At 36.2% G+C, this 26,695-nt stretch overlaps 1 protein-coding gene across 11 annotated transcripts in view; it reads right to left on the bottom strand.

Moving 5' to 3' along the window:
* LOC141398713 (neurobeachin-like) overlaps positions 1-26,695 on the bottom strand; it is a 906,809-nt gene that overhangs the window by 864,170 nt on the left and 15,944 nt on the right. For 10 of the 11 annotated variants that reach the window (XM_073976297.1, XM_073976293.1, XM_073976300.1 and 7 more), the window contains exon 2: positions 16,087-17,370. In XM_073976297.1, coding sequence (XP_073832398.1) covers positions 16,087-16,245 — 159 coding nt within the window. In that variant the 5' untranslated portion in view covers positions 16,246-17,370. Of the gene's footprint in view, positions 1-15,677; positions 15,748-15,809; positions 17,371-26,695 lie in introns of those variants that run through there. The other variant, XR_012411697.1, reaches the window with a different exon arrangement.

Here is a 26,695-nt window from a genome sequence, read left to right as displayed (position 1 = left end):
AAAGCCGAATGAGCTTTGCGGGAATCTGTGGTATCTTCGTCGACTGCGCTAGTATTGGATACCAACAGTTTGGAAAAATGCTCTTTCCATATTCTTAGCACACTATCTGTATCAGTTAACAGATTACTTTACTGGTCACTACAGGAGGATGTGACAGTTCCAAAGCCATCAGTTTGATGTTTCACTCTTTGGTAGAATTTTCGGACTTCATTCTGTCTCCTGTACATCTCGATTTGTTCACACTCCCGCTTTTCCATCTCTCTCGTTTTTCTGCGGAAAAGACGTTTCTCCTCTCTCCTTTTCTTCCGATACCTCTCTCGTGCGCTACCCGTTGTTACTGATTGTAAAGTAGCCCTATATGCCGCATTTTTCTCTTCGGTTGCAGCACGACACTCCTGATCATACCATGGATTCCTTGGTGGAGGTTCCTTGTATCCAAGTATGGATTTTGCGGCTATTTGCATGGAGTGGGCAATGCTTTGCCATTGCGCTGATATGTTATCGGGAAGAGGAGTGCTTTGATTAAGCAATTGGGCTAGTTGAGTGGAATATGATGTGGCTATCTGTTGTGATTGCAGCTTACCGATGTCCAACTTCCGTGTTGTGTCTGTTAGCACTTTGTTTGCTACCTTTAATCTGGTACGTACCTTTGCTGCAACAAGGTAGTGGTCCGAGTCTATGTTTGCACCTCGGAACGATCGTACATACAACACGCTTGATGCATGTCTTCCATCTATCACAACGTGATCAATTTGATTTCTTGGTCTTTGATCTGGCGACAGCCAGGTGCGCTTATGAATATCGACATGCTTAAATCTGGTACTGCTAACTACTATGTTTCTTGTAGCTGCAAAGTCTATCAGCCTCATACCATTGTCAGATGTTTCACTGTGGAGACTGAATTTTCTGACTGTTGGGCCAAATATATTCTCCTTTCCAATTTTGGCATTAAAATCGCCTAGTATAATTTTAGTGTCATGGGCAGGGCAACGGTCATAAGTTTCTTCTAAGCGCTCGTAAAATATATCTTTGGAAGGTCCGTCCTTGTCTTCAGTGGGGCGCAAATAAAGCTGATGTTGAAGAACTTTGCTGTTAATCGAATTGCAGCGAGTCTTTCATTCACTGCGGTGAAGCTGGAGACCAGATGTTTTAACCTCCGACCAACTACAAATTCGCAGCCAAACTCATGCTTTATGTCATGGCAGCTAATGCGTAAACTGCACCTTCTCTATAAAGAGTGCGAACATTCCACTTGCAGATTCGCAGATCATGGTCCTTAAAACGTTTGCGGGGTTCGTCAACTTTAGAGGGTTTTTTTCTTTTCTTTCTTTTTTTCATAGTAGGTTGTTTTTTTCTAGGGGAAACCCAAGTTTTTAACGTTCTTATGGGTGAACGGCACATGTTAGCTCACTACCTTTAACGGGTGTCAAAGGCAGTTCCCCAGGTGACACCACGGGGAGGTCAGTGTCCACTTGAGATCAAAGATGGACCAAGATAAATCCTGGTATTTGCCATGTTAAAACCCGTCAGGACCGTTCCCTGGTATCTTCCATCCCCTACGTCACCCTTTTATTCCATTTAAATTTAAAAAAGTAACAAACGTTAATTTCGGCTGGGCCGAACTTTTATACCCTCCACCATAAAATAGTCTTAATTAAAATGAAATAACACTGTGCAACACAATTAAATTTTTTTAAAAATGATGGGAAAAACCTTATAGATTATGAAAGTAGAGCTAAAAAAATGAGACACGTGTATCGGCGTTTTTAAAGTTTACGTCGGAAAGTAACCAAAATAGGCGGTGCAAGTGCCGCCCATTTTAAAATTGTTCGACATATTCGAGTTTAGATATCGTGGAATCCTTGCATTTCAGATATATAGTATCTTTGGCAACTTTACTTAAGAGGGTTTGGGAAATATTTTTGTTAAAAATTCTAACCCTCATGCGGTTCATCAAAGGGGTCTTTTTTGTCCTTTTTTCGAAAATCTTTCAAAAACTCATTAAAAATGTGATCGTATCAAATCCGAATATTCTACAAAATTGTTCGCCATAAAATTTTACTTTAGGTCTCAGAATACACCAAATCTGTAACTCTTGTCTAATCGCCAGGAATCTCTAAAAATTAAAAACACGTTTTAGGGTTAAAGTCGGACTTTATCCGAGCTTATTTAAAATTGTCCCACAAAACATAATTTTAGAGAAATGATGTCAGAGACAAAAATATTCTTCGTCAAATTTCACTATAGGTCACCAAAGAAATGAAATATCTATTTACATTCTATAGCATGAAAATATCAGTATCAATTTTTCTGAAAAAACATGAAAGTATTTCCCAATTTTTTTGATGAAAAATTTTTCCTTCTATTTTCTAGTTGATACATGGAATTAATATAAAACTTGGTTATAGGTGAAAAGTGTCAAAGGATGAAAAATTCTACACAAAATTTCACTATGAGTTTCAAAATAAATTATAAATCTATGTACACTATTTCCTTTCAAAAATTGGATTACAAATTTATATATATTAGGATGAAATTATATGTTTTAATTTTGGACTGTTAATTTTACATAATTCCATACTGTATCAAAATCTAGCAAAATCCTTTACTTTTTGGGAATATTGTTAAAGAAAGAAATGTTCCAAATGAAATTTCATTATGAGTCCCTGAATGAAAAATCGTTACATTTTCAATTTGAATGATTGCATATCATTCCACTAAATGCATAATTTCTCACAGATAGTAGAATTCTTGCAAAAATGTTTGGGATCGCTGGAAATCCATTGAAAAAGGAGAAGCTGTTTCAAACTTTAGTTTTTGAAATCAATAAAGCACATATTTATTAAGGGATGAGTAAATAAGCTGCTTTGCCTGCTTACCTTGCTTACTTCTGATAAAGTTATAAAAAAGAAAAGGGCAACCCAGTTCGAAATTTGCTCGGCCTTCTTTATTCTTTTTTTTATTATGTCAGAAATGAAGCAGGAAAGCAAGGCAATCAGGCGAAGCAGCTTAAGGGCTTTATTTTTTTTCAATTTTTTCAAAATATCACACATATTAACAAATGTTTTACCGCATCTATAAGAGGTGTTTTAGTGTGCAGCACATGGTTCGGACTTGGAGGAGATTACATGTAATTGATGTGAAGAAGTCTTTATGGGAAATAGTTTTTTTCGGAATAATATATTTTTTTCCTAAAGAAATATGTATATATCCCTAATGTACATCAAAAATATAAATAAATATATTAAATGTCGTATGGAATTTGACACTAACGTTACAGCCCAGTTCAGTCAGCTGAGTACTGCTGTTACCTTATATTGTTCTACCATGGTAAAAACTGATCCAAATAGCATACAGGGATACGAGGTTGTAAAAAAGTCATAACCCCAATAGACCAATCCATGTGACTTTATATTGAAATTAATACATGGATCCCTGCTGCTGCTGTACAAGTAAACCAGTGACCTGACATGTTTAACGTTGTCAAATATTTTTGTATAGAGGCATTGTTCTTTGTACAAAGTTTCCTTTTCAGCTTCACTTTAAATTGCTGTCACAGATGGAGCAGAATAATACAATAACAAAAGAAAAACGAAACTGACAACGAAAACAATAGTGGAACAAAAAATTCAAATCTCTCTCCCTTAATGGATTTATCCACACCAACAAAGGCATAGTGAGCAAGGCAAGCTCTGTGGTTTTGTTATTTTCAAAAAAAAAAAAAAAATAAGAGAAAAAACAAAAAAACATATTTTATTAAAGTGAGTAATATTGTTATAAATAGCATGAATGCAGCACACACAGAGATACAGACTTCGGCGTTGTACAAAATCATGTGTGCCTTTTTTTAATTCTACTGCTCTCTGCAGGAACAACAAAAACAATATAAAAAAATTCTAGCTTGGAATAAAAATAAAATCAGGTCATTCATATCTTCTGTTTTGCCATACCATGCCTCCTTCCTTCCCGTAGCTATATTTCTGTTTAATGTTGGGCTTGCTACTGATGCCACATGCATAACTACATCCATACTTTGAAAGCTACTCTGCCTACCTCTACTGCTGCTGCTGCCGTTGTGTCAATTGTCACAGAGATCTGTGTTTTTTTTTTCTTTTCCAGAACAAAACTCTGAAAAATACTGAAAATCCTGTTTGCAAAATGACACAAAGAAACAAATCGAAATAAAACGAAGAACGAACGAATAAATAATATGAAACAAGGATAACAAAGTAGGTATACAACAACAGAAAGTGTGTCAGTTTTGGGGTCAAACATATGCGGCATTCTCAGCCTGAAGAGTGAAACAAAAAGAAGAAAACAGAAAACCGGCAACAACAATTATTATATTCAATTGTTTCAATAATTGAAAGGAAGATGGAGGAAAAAAGCAAATCTATGCCAGAAAAACTTATTCTACAATTATATGAATCTGCAGGATGACTAGCTAGCTACTAGATATGGCAATTTCCTAAGAAAAATAAAATAGAGAAATAAGAAGAAGTATTGAGGCAATGTGGAGGATGGATCTAGGAGCAAAATGCTAAGAAAATACGCATTACATGAACCGCAGGTCTTATGAGTGAAGGAGAATGCTACCATGATACCGAAACACCGGGTAGACAGCAAGCAGAGAAGAGTAATCATATTCATGTTGGAGTAATCATATTCAGAGCACCAAATAGGGTATTATAAATTTTCAGAAAATATATATTGTTGATGCAACCATATATTATGTTTCAGGCGTCATAATGATATTGTTTCAGCAACAATATATATTTTAATATTTTTAAAATACCCTTTTTATACCCTCTTCCCTAATATGGAGGGTATAAATAAATTTGTCATTCTGTTTGTAACACATCGAAATATTTGTCGGAGACCCTATAAAGTATATACATATATGCTTGATTAGGGTAAAATTCTAAGTCAATATAACCACACGCAGATAAATATATGTTAGAAATATGTTTGGATCCAAACATAATTAGTTTGTGTCCAAATAAATATATGTTTGCAACAGTTTGTAACATATCTCAATTTTATTTGTTTGGGTACCAACATATTTTTTATGTTAGAACATATTTTTTATGGGTGGAGAGAGGATTTTTGTCAAAGAGAGTAACAACAGGGCTCTCACGGCTGCGGAACGCTGTTTTATAATAAATAGATGTGTGTATGGTGTAATAGGAGACGCAGAAGCATTGGTGGTGTGTATGCGGTAAAATACGCGGGTTTCGTGCTTTGTTGTTTTTAGGCAACGTAGCAAGCGAAGAGGAAAAGAAAAAAAATGGTATTAATTATGTTGTTCTTTTTTTCTTCTTAAATACAATCGTTGAGTAAAGACTGTAAAGTGAGTGAATAAATCAGTGTTTGGTCTTTTCTTAAATAAATGGTGCTTTTTAGTAATTTAATTGCCCAATAAGTTTTATAATTGAATCAAAAAGGTAAATGGACATATTTTATTGGACAAGGAAGAAATCGCATTTAATATTGGTAATTCATCTTTTTGGGTGACGTAGGGGATGAAAGATACCAAGGAACGGTCCTGACCGGCTTTCACATGGCCAGTATTTATCTTGGTCCCTCTCTTATCTCAAGTGGACACTGACCTCCCTGTGGTGTCACCTGGGGAACTGTGCCGCTCACCTGGGAAACTGTGCTGCGCAAGTTAAAAACTTGGTTGTTGGGTTAGTAACCCTCCTATAGAAAAAGCAGCCTACTATGAAAAAACGAAAGAAAAGAAAAACAAACCCATCTAAAGTTGACGAACACCGCAAACGTTTTTTTTTTTTTTTTGATCTGTGAATCTGCACCTGAAATGTTCGCACTCTTTATAGAGAAGGTGCAGTTTATGCATTGGCAGATGTATTTGAAAAGTGCAAGGCCGACATTATTCCCATACAGGAAATACGATGGAACGGGAAAGGCGTCACAACAACACCTAAAGGTGACGCACTGTATTATAGCTGCCATGACACAAAGCATGAGTTTGGTTGCGGATTTGTAGTTGGTCGGAGGTTAAAACATCTGGTCTCCACAGCATATTCCACTCAACTGGCCCAATTGCTTAATCAAAGCACTACTCGTCCCGATAACATATCAGGACAATGGCTAACCATTGCTCCTTTCCATGCAAACAGCCGCAAAATCAGTACTTGGATACCAGAGACCTCCACCAAGGAATCCATGGTATGACCAGGAGTGTCGTGCTGCTACCGAAGAGAAAAATGCGGCATATAGGGCTACTCTACAATCAGTAGCAACGCGTAGCGCACGAGAGAGGTATCGTGAGAAAAGGAGAGAGGAGAAACGTCTTTTCCGCAGGAAAAAGGCAGATATAGAAAAGCGGGAGTGTGAACAAATCGAAATGTACAGGATACAGAATGAAGTCCGAAAATTCTACCAAAGAGTAAAACATCAAACTGATGGCTTTGGCACTGGCACATCCTCCTGTAGAGACCAGAATGGTAATCTGGTAACTGATACAGATTGTGTGCTAAGGATATGGAAAGAGCATTTTCCCAAACTGTTGGTAGCCAATAGTAGCGAAGTCGACGAAGATACCACAGTTCCAATCCTAGAAGATGGTATTGAGTGTATACCACCCGGCCAAGATGAGGAAAAGACAGCAATAAAGCGGCTGAAGAATAATAGGGCAGCAGGAGCTGATGGCTTACCAGCCGAGCTGTTCAAAACCGGAGGCGACACGCTGATAAGGTGTATTCATCAGCTAGTTAGCACCATCTGGCAGGAAGAACGCGTACCCAACGATTGGAACCTGAGCATCCTGTGTCCCGTCCATAAGAAAGGAGATAAGACTTTGTGCTCCAACTATAGAGGCATAAGTCTTCTCCCTATCGCCTACAAGATAGTGTCAGGGATATTATGTGAACGACTAAAGCCCATGGTCAATGAAATAATTGGACCATACCAATGCGGCTTTAGACCTGGCAAGTCCACCATCGACCAGATATTTACCCAGCGGCAAATCCTAGAGAAGACCCAAGAGATGCAGATCGACACCTATCACCTTTCTTTTGATTATAAAGCAGCCTTCGACAGTCCGCTACGTTCAAAGGTATTCCTAGCCATATCTGAATTTGGAATTCCCGCAAAGCTCATTCGGCTTTGACAAATGACTCTACTTAACACAAAATCTTCAGTTAAGATAGGAAAGAACCTTTCCGAAGAGTTTTGTACCAAAAGAGGTTTCAGGCAAGGAGGCAGCCTTTCGTGTGATATTTTCAACATTCTGCTTGAAAAGGTTATACGAGAGGGAAACGTCAAAAGAAGTGGCACAATCTACACCAATAGCCACATGTTATTTGCTTATGCTGATGATATAGACATCATGGGACGATCAGTAAAAGAAGTAACCGATACCTTTATGAAAGTCGAAGGAGAATCTACTAATGTGGGTCTGGCGGTAAACGGTGAGAAGACCAAGCTGATGGTATCGACGCGAAATGCGTCCATTGAGCTCGGACCAGCTGTTGAAGTTGGTTCCTATTATTTTGAGGTAGTAAAAGACTTCGCATACCTCGGCACCGCCGTAAACACAACAAATAACATCAGTTGTGAAATAAAAAGAAGAATAGTTTTGGCCAACAGATGCTACTTTGGCTTAAGTAAGCAATTTAAAAACAAAGCCACAACTCGCCAAACAAAAATAACGCTTTACAAAACACTGATACTACCCGTATGGTTCCGAAGCCTGGGTATGGTTCCGAAGCCTGGGTACTTGCGCAAGCAGATAAGGCAGTGTTTGGCTTGTTTGAGAGAAAAATTCTTCGAAAGATCTACGGACCAATCTGCGTTAACGGAGGATATCGACGTCGTATGAAAAACCTGCTGCATCTGCTATACAACGACATCAATATAGTTAAACGTATCGAGATGCAGCGATTGCGTTGGCTAGGCCATATCATATGAATGAGCGAGGATGAACCCGCTAAAAAGGCGTATAAATATGAGCCGCTTGGCGGTGCATGCAGAATTGGCCGGCCAAAGAATATATGGCACAAACAAGTGGATGAAGAGATGACAAGGCGCGGTATTCCACAAAGCGAAGCAATAGACAGAGAGAAATGGAGATCTTTTCTTAGTTCGGTCTATGGAACAAATGTTCTGTAATGGGCCAGATAAGTAAGTACGATTTCAACTTTGAGGAAAATGTGTTTTATTTCAAAACTAAGGAGAAGTGTTCAACGATGTTTCAATATATTTTTTTTCTGTTTTATATTTCATTGGAATTTGTTATATACCTATGTGTCTGTTGTGCTTTTGTTTGTTTTTTCTATGCCTTTCAATAAACAACCCCCATTTATAAATGTATGTATATGTTAGAGTTAGCCAGTGAGCACTTGCTGAGAGCAAGTGAGCACACATTTCAATGTGTTTCACATTGACATTTACGCTCCCTTGCTTCGGTATTTTTAAGTTTGTGACCTAAATATCTCACCGAAATGGCTGAAATTTGGTGTTTAGTCTTCGTTAGGTGTATGAAACTTTCCACCTGAAATTTGTCGGTATAAATCTGACCCTTTATATATAGCTCCCATAGAACGGTACCTGCCGATTTTCGGTATTTTGAAGGTTTTGACCTCACTATCGGTTTTGACCTCAATATTGACCAGATATTTACCCTGCGGCAAATCCTGGAGAAGACCCAAGAGATGCAGATCTACACCTACCACCTTTTTGTCGATTATAAAGCAGCCTTCGACAGCCCGCTACGTTCAAAGGTATTCCAAGCCATGTCTGAATTTGGTATCCCCGCAAAGCTCATTCGACTTTGTAAAATGACTCTAACTGACACAATATCTTCAGTTACAATAGGAAAAACCTTTTCGAAGAGTTTTGCACCAAAAGGGGTTTCCGGCAAGGAGACAGCCTTTCGTGTGATCTTTTCAACATCCTGCTAGAAAAGGTTATACGAGAGGCAAACGTCAAAAGAACTGGCGCAATCTATACCAATAGGTATAGATATAGAATAGAATAGAAGGAGAATCTGCTAAAGTGGGTCTGGCGGTAAACGGCGAGAAGACCAAGCTGATGGTGTCGACGCGCAATGTGTCCATTGAGATTGGACCAACTATTGAAGTTGGTAGACTTCGTCTACCTCTACCTTTAAACGTATCGAGATGCAGCGATTGCGTTGGCTAGGCCTTATCATAAGAATCTGCTAAAAAGGACCGCTTGGCGTTGCACGCAGAATTGGCAGGCCAAGGAATAGATGGCGCAAACAAGTGGATGATGAGATGAAAAGGCGCGGTATTCCAGAGAGCGAAGCAACAAATATAGAGAAATGGATATATTTTCTTAGTTCGGCCTATGGAACAAATGTTCTGTAATGGGCCAGCAAAGTAAGAAAGTACGTAAGTAGAAAGATGAAGAACTTAGTACTTTTATAAACGAAAGGAAACCAAGTGTTCATATTCACTTCTTAGAATATGATTGCTCCTACAATATCTTTTCTCTGCGTGTTCATTATTTCCCCTTACCCAGCAAAATGTTCGATGCCATTCAATCATGGGTGCAAGTGTTCTGGAATGTCATATTTTTAGCATCTTCATCGATGAATTTTATATGAGCGTGGACCCAAAAGATGCTATTCATTTTTGGATCCAAAGCATGTCATTTACACCAATGCTTTTACATGTCATTTTCACCAATACTTTGGCATGTCATTTCCGCCAATGCTTTGACATGTCATTTTCACCTAGCCTTTGCAATGACATTATCATCGAGAGTTTTAACAACGTTGATTGTGATTTCGAGTCTCCGACAACATCAAGCCTATTGTAAATAATTAATCGTATATATTTAGAATAATGTGTATAAATAAGAACACAAAATTCATCTCTATCGGATCGATGGAATGGGTTCAAATTCTAATGAAAAGATCGGATCTTTCACGACTTCGTTTGAACCAATGCAAAAGATGCCATGAAATCACGTCATCGCATGGAACCCCTTCCTTCAAATTTTGCTGGGTTAAGTAAGCATGTATGTTTTCCTTATTACTCTCTTCCCTTTTCGTCAACCAACATGATGATCCACAAACGACCCCTTCTTTCTGTTCATACGATCACGACGTTCACTATGACACACATAATTGTTTAACAATAAACTTGAACTTGTTTAAACAACAACGTCGTCAACCTCCCCTTTTTTATTATCTTTAAAACAATCAAAATATAAACAACAACAAAAACCACACACCAAAATTCCAAACATGAGCCGAAAAAAACGTCATACATGTTTTTTGCACTCTCTTCTTCATCGCTTTTGGGGAAACAAACACTTTGCACACGCGCTACACTTAATAGCAAGCATCATGTATATGCCGGCCGGCACACACAAAAAAGCTGCAAATCTTCGCCAGTCATACTCTGTTCACATGCTACATCGCAATCGCGGCATATGAGCTTGTTTTTGGATTATTTTGATAAAAGGTAGAGGTGGAGGAGGGATCATGTTGCATGCTCGATTAACAAACGAAGATAATATCTTTTCGTTTTTATCTTAAAACAAAAGAGAAAGACACAAAGGATGATATTTTAGGCGGTAAACTGTACGCCAATTTAATGGCAATACGGGCAAAATGTGCCTCATCGAAATAATGGTTTTAGACCCCAAGTATGTTTGGACGAAATTTGTTTCAGACAATTTGGAGTCGATTTAGCAATGTCCGTACGCCTGTCTGGCTGGCTGGCTGGAGCGCACGATAACTCCCGAGCGGATTAACCGATTTAGGCCAAAATTTGGCTTTCGTAACATTTGGTCCAAGCTTAGTTTCAGTTCGAAGATGGGCCATATCTACCCACTCCCCCACAAAAGTTGAAAACTTTTCGGTAAAATAATGCGCACGATAACTCTCGAAGGCAGTTACCGATTTGGTCCATACTTTGGGCATCGCAATATTTCTACGAACCATAGATCAGTAGGTCTATTCAGTAACTTTTTAAAAACTTTACTCATTGTTTATTTTACAACAATTCCATTTGTTTGTTTTGTAATTGTTACAAAAACAGAAGAAATATAAACAACGTTTCAATCGATAAAAGTTACAGAATTCCTACAGGTTAGAATATGGACTATATATGTCAACTCCTTCGGATACCTCCCACACCAAATTTCGGAAAAGTGCAGGTTAGGAGCTCCTCTTGAATCGTTTGATTTTTCTTGCAACAGGTTGCGCTCAAGACCCCTATTACGATGGTACAAGTTTTTCAGTGGCAAGTCCATACTTCTTTAGAAAATGGTCCGAAAACTGTAAAAAAACCCTACGGCCAGCATGTGTAGTGGCTGGTGCGCACGACAAATACTGCTTTTGTCTACACTTTGCATATCGTAATATTTCTTCGAATATTAGATGAAATTCGAATATGGTGCTTATAGCTCCACTTCTTCCGGCACATTTCCCACAAAAGTTCGAAAATATCCGCTAAAATGGTAAGCGCAATATCTCAAAAAAGGAGCAACCGATTGGGTCCAAACTTTGAATCTCGAAATATTTTGTCTAAACTTAGATTATGTTCAAAAGTGGGCCCAATCGGTCCACTCATTCCACACAAATGAGCAACAATTTTGTTTAAGTGCTGTTAAGGGTCTGTGCGAGAATTCTTAGGAAACTTTTACCGAAGGCACTCCTAGTAGCCTTGTATATGATGTTTTTCGTGAGGACTTGCTCATGTTTCCTGACATAATGGTCCTATCGAGAGGAATGAATAATACACACTTCCAAAATCGAATATGTCGGTCCATTCCTTCAGGCACCACCCCCGCAATACTTTTGAGATTTTAACCTTCCATATCCTTGTTGTTCCATATATTTGTCGGCAAGTTCATACGCCCACAAGTCTGAAGACCCCCAAAATTCTTTTTTGGGAAACAGGTTTTTCAATTCACACAGGCTAAGGGTATACCTCTGTCGGCAAAGCCGAGCCCACGAGAGAGGTATTGGGAGAAAAGATGAGAGGAGAAACATTTTTCAGTAGAGAAATGGAAACGCGGGAATGTGAAAAAATCGAGAGTTACAGGAGCCAGAACGAAGTCCGAAAACTCTACCAAAGTGTAAAAAACCAATGTGATGGCTTTGGTACAGGCACATCCTCCTGCAGAGACCAGCAGAGGTAATTTGGTAACTGATAAAGATAGTGTGCTCCGGTTATGGAAAGATCATTTTTCCAAACTGTTGGAATCCAAAATCGAGGAAGACACAACAGATCCAATCCCAGAAGATGGTATTGAATGTATACCGCAGGTGCACGATGAGGTGAAGACACAATAAATCGGCGGAATAATAAGGGAGCAGGAGCCAATGGCTTACTACAGCTTTTTCTGATGTTATACGAAACATTTTAGTTGTAATTCGTAACATTTTATTTGTAATTCAATTAGTCCATTTGTAATTCGTAAAATTTTATTTGTAATTCGAAAACTCAATTTTTAATTCGAATTATTCCATTTGTAATTCGAATTTTTCTATTTGTTTTTCGAATTATTCCATTTGTAACTCGAATTATTGAATTTGATTTTCGAATTATTCCATTTGTAATTTGAATTACTTCATTTCGAATTGTTTTACTTGTAATTCAAATTATTCCATTTGTAATTCGAATTATTCAAATTGAAATTACAAATAGAATAATTCGAATTTCAAATGGAATAACTCGAATTGCAACTAAAACAATTCAAATTACAAATAGAATAATTCGAATTACAAATAGAATATTTCGAATTTCAAGTGGAATAATTCGAATTACAAATGGAATAATTCGAATTTCAAATACAGTAATACAAATTGCAAATGGAATAAATCGAATTACAAATAGAATAATTCGAATTACAAATGGAATAATTCGAATTACAATTGAAATGTTTCGAATTACAAATGGAATTCTCGAATTACAAATAAAATTTTACAAATTACAAATGGAATTCTCGAATTACGACTAAATTGATATGAATTACATCTTAAAAAGGTGTAGTCGAGCTGCGCACAACCGGAAGCGATACGCCAATAAGGTCTATGCATCATCTAGTTAGCACCATTTGGTAGGAAGAACGCATATCGAACGATTGGAACCTAAGCATCCTATTTCTTGGACATAAAAATAAGACAAGACTGTGTGCTCTAATTGTGGGAGCATACGCTGATCTAGCGATTCTCTCTTGTACCGTTGGACATCTCTTTCTAGATCATGAAGACCCCATCCTGGTTGCGGCGGTGCGTCCTAACCACCATATGGTGATTAAGATGGCTACTCTTTTGCTGTACTGGAAGATTGTTTGCCTACTCATGTATGCGGTACACTGGTACACTGAAGACATGAGACGGCAACCCGTTACAGTTCTCAGGGTGGCATTCTGACAGGTTTGAATATTTTTCCATCGCGTTGCATTTATATTCGCTAAGCACACTGTCGCCGCATAGCTTACCACAGACCGACCTATTGCGTTATATGTCGTCAACGAGGTTTCTTTATCTGCACCCCAAGTCTTGCCGGCTAAGAACTTGAGGACCTTTTACAACATCTGAGCTTGTCGCAAGCTCCCAAGACGGAATATCACAACTCATGATGGTCATTATATTCCCCAAGGTACACGCATACGACGTGAATATTCTGTCGAATGTGAAATGGTCTGTCCGAAGTCGTCATTTTTCAGACCAGGTGACACGATGGTTACATCTGGAGAATTTTGAAACTCTCCGCTAATTCTGGTAATTTCCCAGGACGGAATATCACAACTCATGATGGTCATTATAGTCCCCCAAGACCAGTCGTGTAGGACATTTTACAAGCGGGCTATTTATCGGTGGGATGTATACGTTGGCAACTACACCTCGGCAGTTCATTATATTATAATATTCCATGTACGGATCCTTAGAGCCAGGCTCATGCAATAGGTATGCATTGAACAGACTACTGCAACAGGAAAGCATCTGTAAGCTACAGTTGTGGTTGGGCTTGGTTTCCTGCACCGCCCCGAATCATAAAATCCACTATTGCCGGAGTCCAATGGAACAGCAACGGCTGGTATCAAGTGCTGCGTGTGCGGCTGCTGTTGGGGGAATACGGAAGAGTCTCGTATTATGATTAAGACTACGACTTACTGGGAGCTGTGTTCACGAAGCGACAGGTTCCCTGTCGTACTCCCTCACGGCATCTATTACATCTCACCGACGTTTCAGTGTGGCGGATGTGACAAACCTAACACATCCATATTGGTCCTGAGTTTTCCTCCGTGCCATACACTACCTTGTCGGGAATAAGTATTACGATGTGCAAAGTTTAAACTTTTGTGGGGAAGGTACCCGAAGGAGTGCACCGATGTGTCCCATCTTCGAATTTTATCTATGTATGTTAGGATAAATATTACGAGGTGTAGAGTTTGGATTAAATCTGCTGATCGGTTCGAGTGTTACCGTGCGCACCGACCAGACAGATAGACAGATATGCCGTGATTAACGTGGGTACCTACCTTCCAGTCTAACCCCACGGTGTTCTGCACACCGGATGGAAATAATGCGTCAATCGGTGCCCTCAACACAAACGTGAGTACCAATTCGATTCCACGCATTTGGACGTGTTCAACCCCTTGGTTTGGGGCGGAGCCTATCTAACACTCCTGCCTTGCTATGGGTCAGGCACCCGGTTGATAATGCAACTCCACATTTGAGCCGAAACTCTACCCGCGATTTGGGTATAAACCACAGCCACCGCGATGTACACCAAACTGCCAGGCTAAATCTTTTTGGACCTAGGGGCTCCTGACACCCGCGGTACGACAATATAGCCTCCGGTCAGGCTTCGTAGTATACCAACTATACCACTACCAGTTGAACTCCAAACAGTTCGAGACTGGTTACCCACAGAGAAAAGCCTCTGCCCACTTCGTAGCCAAAGAATACTACCGATTGGACTCAATAGTCCGGGACTGGTAACCCACAGAATATAGCCTCTGCCCAGCTTCGCAGCCAAAGACTACTACCAGTAGGACTCAAGAGTCCGGGACTGATAACCCACAGAGAAAAGCCCCTGTCAACTTCGTAGCCAGAGACTACTACCAGTTAGACTAGAAAGTCCGGGACTGGTAACCCACAGAGAAAAGCCTCTGCCAACTTCGTAGCCAGAGACTACTACCAGTTACACTAGAAAGTCCGGGACTAGTGACCCACAGAGAAAAGCCTCTGCCGACTTCGTAGCCAAGACAGATAGACAAACGGACGGCGCTAAACTGACTCCAAATTGTCTGAAACAGATTTCGTCCAAAAATTCTTGGGACCCAAAAACATTATTTCGATGAGCCAGGCAGATATATAGAGGTGCGGATCTACATCGACTCTAAATTGTCTGGAACAGTTTTCGTCCAAAAATACAATTATTTCGATGAGACACATTTTAGATTGCATCGAAGAGTATATAACTTCGATAGCCTTAAGTCTCAGGGTATAAGGACCCCTTTGACGGTATGACCAATTGACCAATGATATCGAAAAGCACATTCGAGAGATAATGGACAATATTGGAGCGTTCTAAAAAGTATATACGACACGGCACACTTAGAATCGAAAAGCCAAAACTTCGATGAATAGCTACCCCCTCAAAAATTGTTTTCAGATTGACGATATATTGGAACAAATGTAGTCCTCAGTAGCTTAAAACCCATTTTTTTCAAAAAATATTTTTAAAAAATTCACGCTCGATGCTTTTAAATATTTTTTGAAAAACAAAAAAACTGCCAGGCAGCGAGCGTGGATTTTTTAAAAATATTTTTTTGAAAAAAGGAAACATAAATACATCGAGCGTGGATTTTTTAAAAATATTTTTTGAAAAAAAAAACGTCATGGCAGCGAGCGTGGACGTTTTAAAAATATTTTTGAAGATATGCTTTGATATTTTTTCTCAAAATATTTTTATTTTATTTTTAAAAATCCACCCCGGTGCTTTAATGTTTTTCCAAATATTTGGTGAAAAGCTACCCCCTCCTAATTTTTTTTCAGATGGACAATATAGTGGAACAAATGTATTTTGTATTTGTATATTTGAAATATGAAAAATATTACAGATTACTTACCAAATGTAAAACGGTGTTGACGACTTCACGATTTGTCACCTGGCCCACCTCGATCAATCCGATGAGTACGGCAAATTTCAAGTTGTCGGCCGTTGTCATTCTGACAATTTCATCCGGCCGTTTAATGTCACTAAACGGCGGACGTATTAGGTCCGCCATGATGATGGATTTTTTTTAACGGTTTTTGTAGTATTAAAACGTTAACGAGCAAATAACCGATTGGTTTAAAAGGTTTTTAAGTTTTAATTTTGCAATTTTAAATGTTGAATGTAATCAATATTTGTTGTTGTTATTTTCAATTAAAGCCAATGCGAAGAGACGAGAGAGAGAGACGACGGCAAAGCAATTAAGCAATTTATTTTTGCCAAAAAGGATAACAACGGTTATGTGGAGGGAGAGAAAGAGAGGCAATTTCAATGGTAATGGAAAGGATTAAAGATTTGCACAATTAAGCACTTGATTTTTTTCATTGTTGTATTATTGCTGTTGTTGTTGTATTGTTTTTTATTTGGTTCAATTGTCTTTATTCTCTCTCACACACTTTTGAGATGCAGCTTTGTTTTAATTTTTTTTTTTCTTATTTGTGTTAAGGATTTAATTGATTTTTTGTTATCGTTGTTGTTGTTTTATAAGATATTCAAGGATAACATTTAAAAGCAAGCAAAGAGGAAGGTTTGCCTTAGTTGCCTTCTTTTTCCTTCTTCTTTTGTTTTATTTTAAAAGCTTATAAACACGTACACACACTAATTTATACACAATACATCTAAACATCTAAACACATTGCAATTTTTAATTTTTTTCTTATTTTTTAAGAGGATATTTTTTTTCAAATATTTTTTTCACAAAAAATATGTACACTTTAATTAATTTTTTATTTTGTTGGCGTGCTGGAATTAAGCGATTTTTGTTGTATTTTTTGTTTACTTTTACAAAGCAAATATTTTGTTGTTTTTTTGCGTTTTAAGGAGGGAATGATATATATTTTTTATTTTTTAAATTATTTATTTTTTTAATTTTTTATTTGGAATGGATTGATAGCTTGTAGAGACGGTATAATTTCTCACAAAACACACACACTATGTTTAATATTGCACAATTTTGCTGTTGTTGCGTTTCACGAAAGGATACTGCTTAGGGATTTTTGTGTATTTTTTAAACACATTTAATATTTTGGTACTTCCATATAGAGGAGGTTTACATCCAAGCACAGTGTGATGATTTTATACACATTTGGCTCGAACAGAACATATATTTATATCAATATTTTTGTAATTTGTAGAGACACTGAAAACAAAAGAGAAAAGAAATATAAACATATATTAGGAATTATGGCACATAGAATAGGAAAGTAGAGATAGTTAAGGGCTAATAAATAAACGGGGGCAGTCGGTGTTGCCGACTACTAATAAAGATTTAAAGTAATATTAAAATGTAATAGTATAGTGGACCTAATTATTCGACCGACGGTTACAATCAACACCGTCTATGCAAATCAAATCCATAAGCCTTCATATATAACAAGAAGGCCACTTGAGCGGCGGTTTCAAACCGTCGCACTGTGGATGAAATCCAAATCTAGCGGGGAAAAATTAATAAATTTTAAACTAGTTAAGATAGACTATTGAAATTTTGATCATATGTTTTTTATGACCGTAGGCCCCATGTTATGGAATATGGTCTATATTGGCCCACATTTTGGGGTAGATCCCATATAGCGGTACCGCCCGATTTTCGGCGTTTTGAATAACTTTGCTAAATTTTCTGGCCGAATCAAATGTATTTTGACATTTCGGATTCCCTGAGGTCAAAAAACTTCTCCACAAAAATTGGAGATATAGATCCACGTTTTGGTTTAGCCTCCATATATAGGTATTGTCCGATTTTACTTATTTTAAAGTTTTTAACAAATTTTTCTGACCGACTTAGCTGTATTTTGGCATTTAGGGCAACCAGTGGCCAAAACAACTTCTCCCAAAAAAAGTGGAGGCATAGCTTCACGTTTTGGTATGGGTTCTATGTAATGATATCCAAACTAAACGACTTTTTTACTTCAAAATAAAATGGCGATAAAATGAAGAGTTGCAAATAGTAGCAGTCGGAATTTTCGGAGTAATTACCTCGGAGTATGTATTTTAAGAAAAACAATATTCGGAAGTGATCCCCGGTTAGTTGTACTTTATATAAGATACTTAAAGTCGAAAAGTTTGGTCTTACTAATTAAAGATTATTTTTTTGAATATTAACAACAGTAAATAATTAAGCAATCACTTTCTTTTTAAAGCAGCACATCCAAACTGTTGGAAAAAATTCAATTATGCACTCTTTACTTTAATTTTTCCCACAATTTTTGACGATCAAAACAAATACCAAAAAAGTCGATTTAGCAATCACGAATAAAATCTCCCAATGTATGTACCGCTGCCAACTACAATAAAATACAAATTTGTTTATTGTTTTCGGGTGCCGCAAGATGTTTAGAACAGGACGCCATTAATTATTTCCATATAACATAAGGTCAGTTTTCGGACTTTTAGCTCCGCTAGATTTGAATTTCGCCCACAGTGCGTCGGGCTATATTTTTGGGTTCGTATGTGGAGCGGTATTGGCTTCGCCCAATAAAATAATACTGTTATAGTCAAAATCCTCAAAAAAAAAATTGTTTTAAAAAATCCACGCCCATCACGTAATGACCCAGCAAAAATTCGGTCCCGTTAGTCATTATTTAACCCATTACAAAGTAATGTATACAAAAATAACTACATATATTACCCCTTACTAAGTAATGAGTACGGTGGTACAGAGCTTGTGTGTGCGACTACAAATCCGAGGGTTGTGTGTTCAACGCTCACTTTCATCGCTGTGTACTTTTTTTTTAAAAAACAAAGAACAGTTGTAAACACATGTACGCATTCAAACAACCCTTTATGTTCGTGCGCGTGGCCGAGGGTGTAGTGTGTTAGGCTACAAAGCAGAAGTTCGTGTGTTCAAATCCAGCAGAGGACGAAATAAAAAATAAATAAAACAAGTAAAAAAGTATCAGTCGGCCTTGCCAACAGAGATATGGTAAATTTCAAAATTCCTTTACAATTACATAGAAAAAAAATTTAGCGAGCACATCCGCCATTTTTGGTACATGGGTTACGAAAAAAATCGTGGTTTCAAATCTGTTCGCGTTCACAAAATTGGATGCTGCACTCAAAAGTTATATGCGGTTTTCCTCTCTTGTAAAGAAAAAATATTTAAAAATTCCTATTGTGTTGTAATAAGAATATGTATATATGCATCGTTAGCAGCATTTGATATCTATCCGTAGATGCTAAAATAGTTGCTAAAATTATTTTTATTTTCGCGGAAAATCAAAAAATATTGAAGATATCTTGGAATAAATATTATTTATTCTAAATCAGAGTCCAAAAAATCTCTAAAAAAATAATTTAAAAATACGTACAGAATCTAGACAACGCGTAGAAAAATGTGAGACCAAAATTATAAAGATCGCGTTTATAACTTGCATATTACAGCAACAACAAAGAACGGAAACTTATTGTTGGAAATTATTTCAAAAATATATTTTTGGTTAAATACGAAAAATTTGAAAAATAAATGTTGGGAGTTATTCTTTTATTTCGCTAAATTTTCGTACAAATCCTGAAGTATTTTGCTTAAACTTCTACAAGAAAAGTAATCAGTCATCGTGAAAGTATATTTGTTTTCTGTAATAAGCAATAGAAATAAGAAGTAGAGAGTAATATTCAAATTACAATCAAAGAAAAAACGTAGATATTAAAAACCATATAATTCGCGAATACGTTTAAATCAGTTGAGGTGCATGTGCTTTTCGGATACAGGGAGTCCATCTCTATCAATATGCACGGATTTTCCCATGTTTCATTCAGCGGCCAAAGTGCCATCAGTTGCATCTTACTATTCAAAAAACCTTCAATTGGGCAAAAGTTACGCGATGTTCATATGATTATAAGGTGCATCCGATTTCAATGGCCGCCTATTAAAAATACGTCAATATAAATTATTTTTGACAGATTCGTCAAGAAACGCGGATGTGCCACCACATTCTATGTTGGGATAAATAGGGATATTACTCCCGAATCTTTGTAATTTGTGACACACCTTTTTGGCAAATATTATAATCGCGTATAAAGGATTACATTTATGTAAAAATAATCAAAGAAAATCGCGGTTCAATTCGCGGAATTGTCAAAATATATTTTTGCAGATTTTCCAACTTTCAAGGTATCTATATCCGGCGTTTTTGTGGACGGATTCGAACGCAGAAGGGCTTATTAGATCCGGCACGTAAAAAAACTAAAATCACGCGGGGTTCAGGGGTACCTGTACGACAGTTGTAAATTTTAAAGCCAAAAAATTGGTTTTTTCAAAAAATTTAAGCACTAAATTTTCGCCTTTGGACTCCTATTACTAGGAAGCTGTACGGAGCACACTCATGAGATATACATCAGACGACGTGGAATCGCGAGTTCTACAATCCTATAACTAGTTTTGATTTATTATCTAGTTGCACCATATAATTATAAGAAAAATTCGAAAAGCACTGAAATCAAAACTTCAAAATGTCAGCATCAATTTTAGGGGGATGCAGTGTATATATCGAAAAGTCATACACAGGAACCATATTGCTCAAGGAGTATTCTTTAGTTCTTTCTTTGAGCACAGGTTTGAATTTTAGACCGAATCGGCAGACCCGATCGAGTGTTACCTTGCGCTCCAACCACCTCACACGGTGTCTTCGAATTTTTTGCAACTTTCAGGCTATTTTCTCAGGAAGCATGGACTTGCCCCTAATGAAACTTGTACCGTCGTATGGAGGACAGTCAATACAAGTTGCTAAAACAAAAATCAGAGCGATTCGAGAGATGGCTCTAAACTGAACTTTTCCGAAATTTTGTGTGGGAGGTACCCGAAGCAGTGAACCGACTGCGCCTATATTAAAACATTATCTAAGTCTGGTACACATTTTACGATGGGCAAAGTATGGACCAAATCGGTTACTCCCTTCAAGAGTTATCGTGCGCACAAATTTTCCGAACATTTTCGAACTTTTGTGGGGGAGGTACCGGAAGGAGTGGACCGATATAGCCCATCTTCGAACTTAAACTAAGTTTGGGCAAAATATTAAGAAAGCCAAAATTTGAACCGAATCGGTTTATCCGTTCTAGAGTTATCGTGCGCACCAGCCAGCCAGACAGACAGACAGACGGACGGACATTGCTTAATCGACTCCAAATTGTCTGAAACACATTTCGTCCAAACATACTTGGGGTCGAAAACCATTATTTCGATGAGGCACATTTTGCCCGTGGCCGAGTGTGTAGTGTGTTAGGCTACAAAGCAGAAGTTCGTGTGTTCAAATCCAGCAGAGGACGAAAGAAAATATGAAGTGTATTGAAATTGACAACAAATTCCACCTTAACTGTTCTAAAAATATAAAATATAATTGTTTAACTTATAGCTTATTTTTCAACTTCCAGTGGCCATAAAATAACTAGTTATTCTAGTGGTTATATTGGTCATAGAATAACTAGTTATTCACTGCGACAGTGTCCTTGTTAAAATAATGGGTTAGTAGGGAGTTTTGTAAGTAGTTACGACTACCAAAAAGTACTATAAAAACCCATTATTTTGGGAGGACTTTTTTGCTGGGGATGATAAAACAAATTATTTTTTAAAAATTCTCAAACAATTTTTTAAAATCCACGCCCATTATTTTGACGGTAAAAACATATTTTTAAAAAATTTAAAAAAAAATATTTTTAAAAAATTTACACCCACTACTGTGATTATAACAAAAAAATTATTTTGAAAAAATTCTCAAAAAATATTTTTTCAAAATTTCAATTCTCAAAAATAATTCTTAAAAAACCCAAAGAAAAAAATAAATTTAAAAAATCCCCAAAAAACATTTTTAAAAAATCCAAGCCTTACGAAATCATATTTTTAAAAAATCCCCAAAAATATTTTGAAAAACTCCAAGCCCATTGCTGTGAAGGTAACGAACAAATTTTTTTAAAACATTCCCAAAAAACATTTTTAAAAAATCCACACCCATTGCTGTGACTGTAACGAAAAAAAAAAAATTAATTTATAAAAAATTCACAAAAAAAAATATTTTTAAAAAATCCACGCCCGTACTGTGATGGTAACGAAAAAATATTTTTAAAAGATCCCCAAAAAATATGTTTAAAAACTACAGGCCTATTGCTTTAATGGCAACGAAAAAAATTAAAAAAAACGCAAAAAAAAATATTTCTAAAAAATCCACGCCCATTCCAGTGATGGATGGTAATGAAAAAAACATTCTTAAAAAAAAACTCAAAAATATTTTTAAAAAAATCCATGTCCATTCCTTTAATGGTAAAAAAATATTTGTGAAAAATACTCAAAAAATATTTTTAAAAAATCCAAACTATATTTTTAAAAAATCCTCAAAAATATTTTTAAAAAATCCTCAAAAATATTTTTAAAAAAACCATGCCCATTGCTGTAATGTCAACGAAAAATATATAAAAAATTGCCAAAAAATTTAAAAACTCCACGCCCATTGCTGTGATGGTAACGAAAAAATTAAATTAAAAAAAAATTAAAAAATATTTTTAAAAAATCCACGCTCACTAATATGATAATAACAAAAAAAAAATATTTTTAAAAAATCCACGCTCACTAATATGATAATAACAAAAAAAAAATATTTTTAAAAAATCCACGCCCATTGCTGTGAAGGTAACGAAAAAAATATTTTTAAAAAATCCACAACCATTGCTGTGATGATAACGAAAAAAAAAAATATTTCTTAAAAAATCCTAAAAAAATATTTCTAAAAAAACTCCAAAAAATATTTCTAAAAAATCCACGCCCATTGCAGTGATGGTAATGAAAAAAATATTTTTTTTGCGCACGTATCTATTTGAGCTAGCGATTGACACTTGGGTATAAAAAGTTTCTTGTTGAAAAACAAGAAATAAGTGAACTGATGAAGATCTGTGGCGAGATCTGAAACTATAGTATTCCCTGCCTTACCCCATCGCCAATTTTTTCCCACTAATAAATTAAAGTTGTTTTAATAAAATATTAAAACAACGACTATGGGATTAAGCCTGAATATTTTGAAAAACAAAATAGAAGTCGTCATCCCAAACAAAAAACGCCAACCCTCCTAATTTTAAAAAATCCTCAAAAATATTTTTAAAAAATTCATGCCCAATGCTGTAATGGTAAAAAAAAATATTTGTAAAAAATACTCAAAAAATATTTTTAAGAAATCCACGCCCATTGCTGTGATGATAACGAAAAAAAATATTTCTTAAAAAATCCTCAAAAAATATTTCTTAAAAAATCCTCAAAAAATACTTCTAGAAAAATCCAAACCCATTGCTGGTAACGAAAAAAATATTTTTAAAAAATTCTCAAAAAATATTTTTCAAACATCCACGCTCATTGCTGTGATGGTAACGAAAAAAATATTTTTAAAAAATCCACACTCATTGCTGTGATGATAATGAAAAAAAATATTTCTTAAAAAATCCTCAAAAAATATTGCTAAAAATCCAAACCCATTGCTGTGATGGTAACGATGAAATATTTTTAAAAATCCCCAAAAAATATTTTTAAAAAATCCACGCCCATTGCTGTGATGGTGATGGTAACGAAAAAAATATTTTTAAAAAATCCATAAAAAATATTTTTAAAACATCCACGCGTATTGCTGCGATTGTAACGAAAAAATATTTTTAAAAAATCCACGCCCATTGCTGCTATGGTAACGAAAACAAATATTTTTAAAATATCCTCAAAAATATTTTGCCCACTGCTGTGATTGTAACAAAAAAAATATTTTTAACAAAATCCACGCGCATTGCTGTGATGGTAACGAAAATATATTTTTAAAAAATCCACACCCATTGCTGTGATGAAAACGAAAAAAAAAAAAATATTTCTTAAAAATATCCTCAAAAAAATATTTCTAAAAAATTCAAACCCATTACTGTGATTGTAACGAAAAAAATATTTTTAAAAAATCTTCAAAAAATATTTTTAAAACATCCACGCCTATTGCTGCGTTTGTAACGAAAAAATATAATAAAATCCACGTAACGAAAAATATATTTTTTAAATATGCTCAAAAATATTTTGCCCATTGCTGCGATTTTAACAAAAATATTTTTAAAAAACCACCAAAAACTATTTTTAAAAAAATCCACTCCCATTTTTAGCATAAAAATCTTTTTAACAGGCCCACTTCTGTTATGGTACCTCAAAAAATATTTTTAAAAAATCCAGGCCCATTGCTTTGATGTTAGTTAACTCAGAATATATTTTTAAAAAATCCAGGCCTATTGCTGTGATGTTAACTCAAAAAGTATTGTTAAAAGATCTACGCCCACTCACGTGATAACTCAGTAATTATTATACCCTCCACCATATGGAGGGTATAATTAAATTTGTCATTCCGTTTGTAACACATAGAAATATTCGTCGGAGACCCTATAAAGTATATATATATTATTGATCAGCATAAAATTCTATGTCGATTTAACCATGTCCGTACGTCTGTCCGTCCGTCCGTCTGTCCGTCCGTCCGTCTGTCCGTCTATCTGTTGAAATCAAGATACAGCTCGCAATTTTAAAGATAGAAAGTCAATATTTGGTAGAGAAGTTTTTATTGCTTGCAGGATTGTTGGTATTGAACATGGGATATATCGGTCTACGCCTTCATATAGCCCCCATAGAACGGTACCTCCCGATTTTCGGTATTTTTAAGGTTTTAGCTTCATTATCCTACCAAAATGGCTGAAATTTGGTACGTAGTCTTCTTTAGGGGTATAAAGCTTTCCCCCAGAATTTTGTCGGTATCGGTTCACGCCTTCATATAGCCCCCATAGAACGGTACCTCCCGATTTTCGGTATTTTTAATGTGTTAGCTTCATTATCCTACCAAAATGGCTGAAATTTGGTACTTAGTCTACGTTGGTGGTATAAAACTTTCCCCCAGAACTTGGTTGGTGTCGGTCCATGCCTTCATATAGCCCCCATAGAACGGTACCTCCCGATTTTCGGTATTTTTAACGTTGTGACCTCAATATTCCACTGAAATGGCTGAAATTTGGTATTTAGACTTCGTTCCCCTTTAAATTTGTCGGTATAGGTCCACGCCTTCATATAGCCCCCATGGAAAGGTACCTACCGATTTTCCGTATTTTAAAGGTTGTGGCTTCAATATTCCACCTAAATGGCTGAAATTTGGAATTTAGTATTCAATGTGATATAAAACTGTTCGCCAGAAATTTGTCTGTACAGGTCCACGCTTTCATATTGGCAAATTTCCGACTAAAATTCGTCGGTATAGGTCCACGTTTCGTAATACTGAAGATTGTGACGTCAATATCCCACCGAAATGGCTGAAATTCGGAAGAGTATTATCAGTATAGGTCCACGACTTCCTATATCCCTATAGAAGCATACTTCTTGATTTTCGATATTTTTTAAGTTTTAGCCACATTCTCTTACCGAAATATAGGAAATTTGGTAATTAGGGCCTGTTCATGTATGTCGATAAGAAAATGAATGCGCAAGAAAAACTACCAAATTTGAGTGTGTTTTTCAAATTTGTTTTTTGTTTTGAAGCAAAAGCAAAGGCAATAATATTTCAAAAACTAAAGTTTGGGTGTGTTTCATGCGCACACATTTTCGTTTCGAAATACATAAACTGGGTGTTAGTCTTCTTTGAGTCTAAAAGCTTTCCGTCAGAAATTTGTCGGTATAGATCGACGTTTCGAAATAGCCCCCATAGAACGGTGTCTCACATTGTTTTACCGAAATTGCTGAAATTTAGTATTAAGTCTTCTTCATACACGAAATTATTAATTATTCCATTTTACTTCAATACAACTTGTGGTGGAGGGTATAACAAGTTCGGCCCGGCCGAACTTAATGCCGTTCTTACTTGTTTTTATAAAATCCTCGATTTTTGCTTTAAATTTTTTTCTATGGAAAATTTCAAATCCACTTTCTTTCAAAATATGCATTGCAAATATTCCAACATTTCAATATCATGTCCATTATTTTTTTTTTTCACATGGAATATTACAACAAAGCAGGACATTGTCTAGACGAGTTGCTGCTAGCAACTGAGTTGAGTCTCTGTGAGCCCACTTCAATTGTTTGTTCTGTAATGCCGTATTTTACCTCTCTGGTTGTTGTCTTTTGTTAACGCTATGAACGTTTGTTGGCTGAACTGACCTTCCCTAATGACCATTTGTCAAGAAAAATGAGTTTAAAAGTATTTAATTACTGTTGTTGCCTTCAACATTGAAATTCATTCTTTATTTCAAGCACTTGAAACACTTGAATTTCTTTAGAATGAATTTTTGAGTGAACCACTGCAGAACATGTTTTAAATTCTAGAGGTCATATTAAAAATTAAAAAATGGCTTGATGACTTATGTAAGCATCTACGGGATGAAAAGCCTAAGGGGTCGGGTTCGAAAATCATATATAACAAATTTAGCAAAGAAACTAATTCGAAAGTTCGGGTCCGTTTTCGATATATTTAAGCATCGAACTTTGGATCAGGAGA

This window comes from Musca autumnalis, unplaced genomic scaffold (assembly GCF_047663935.1).
Source record: "Musca autumnalis isolate F117 unplaced genomic scaffold, ASM4766393v1 scaffold_3, whole genome shotgun sequence".
Lineage (NCBI taxonomy): Eukaryota > Metazoa > Arthropoda > Insecta > Diptera > Muscidae > Musca > Musca autumnalis.
This window is presented reverse-complemented; position numbering and strand designations above follow the sequence as displayed.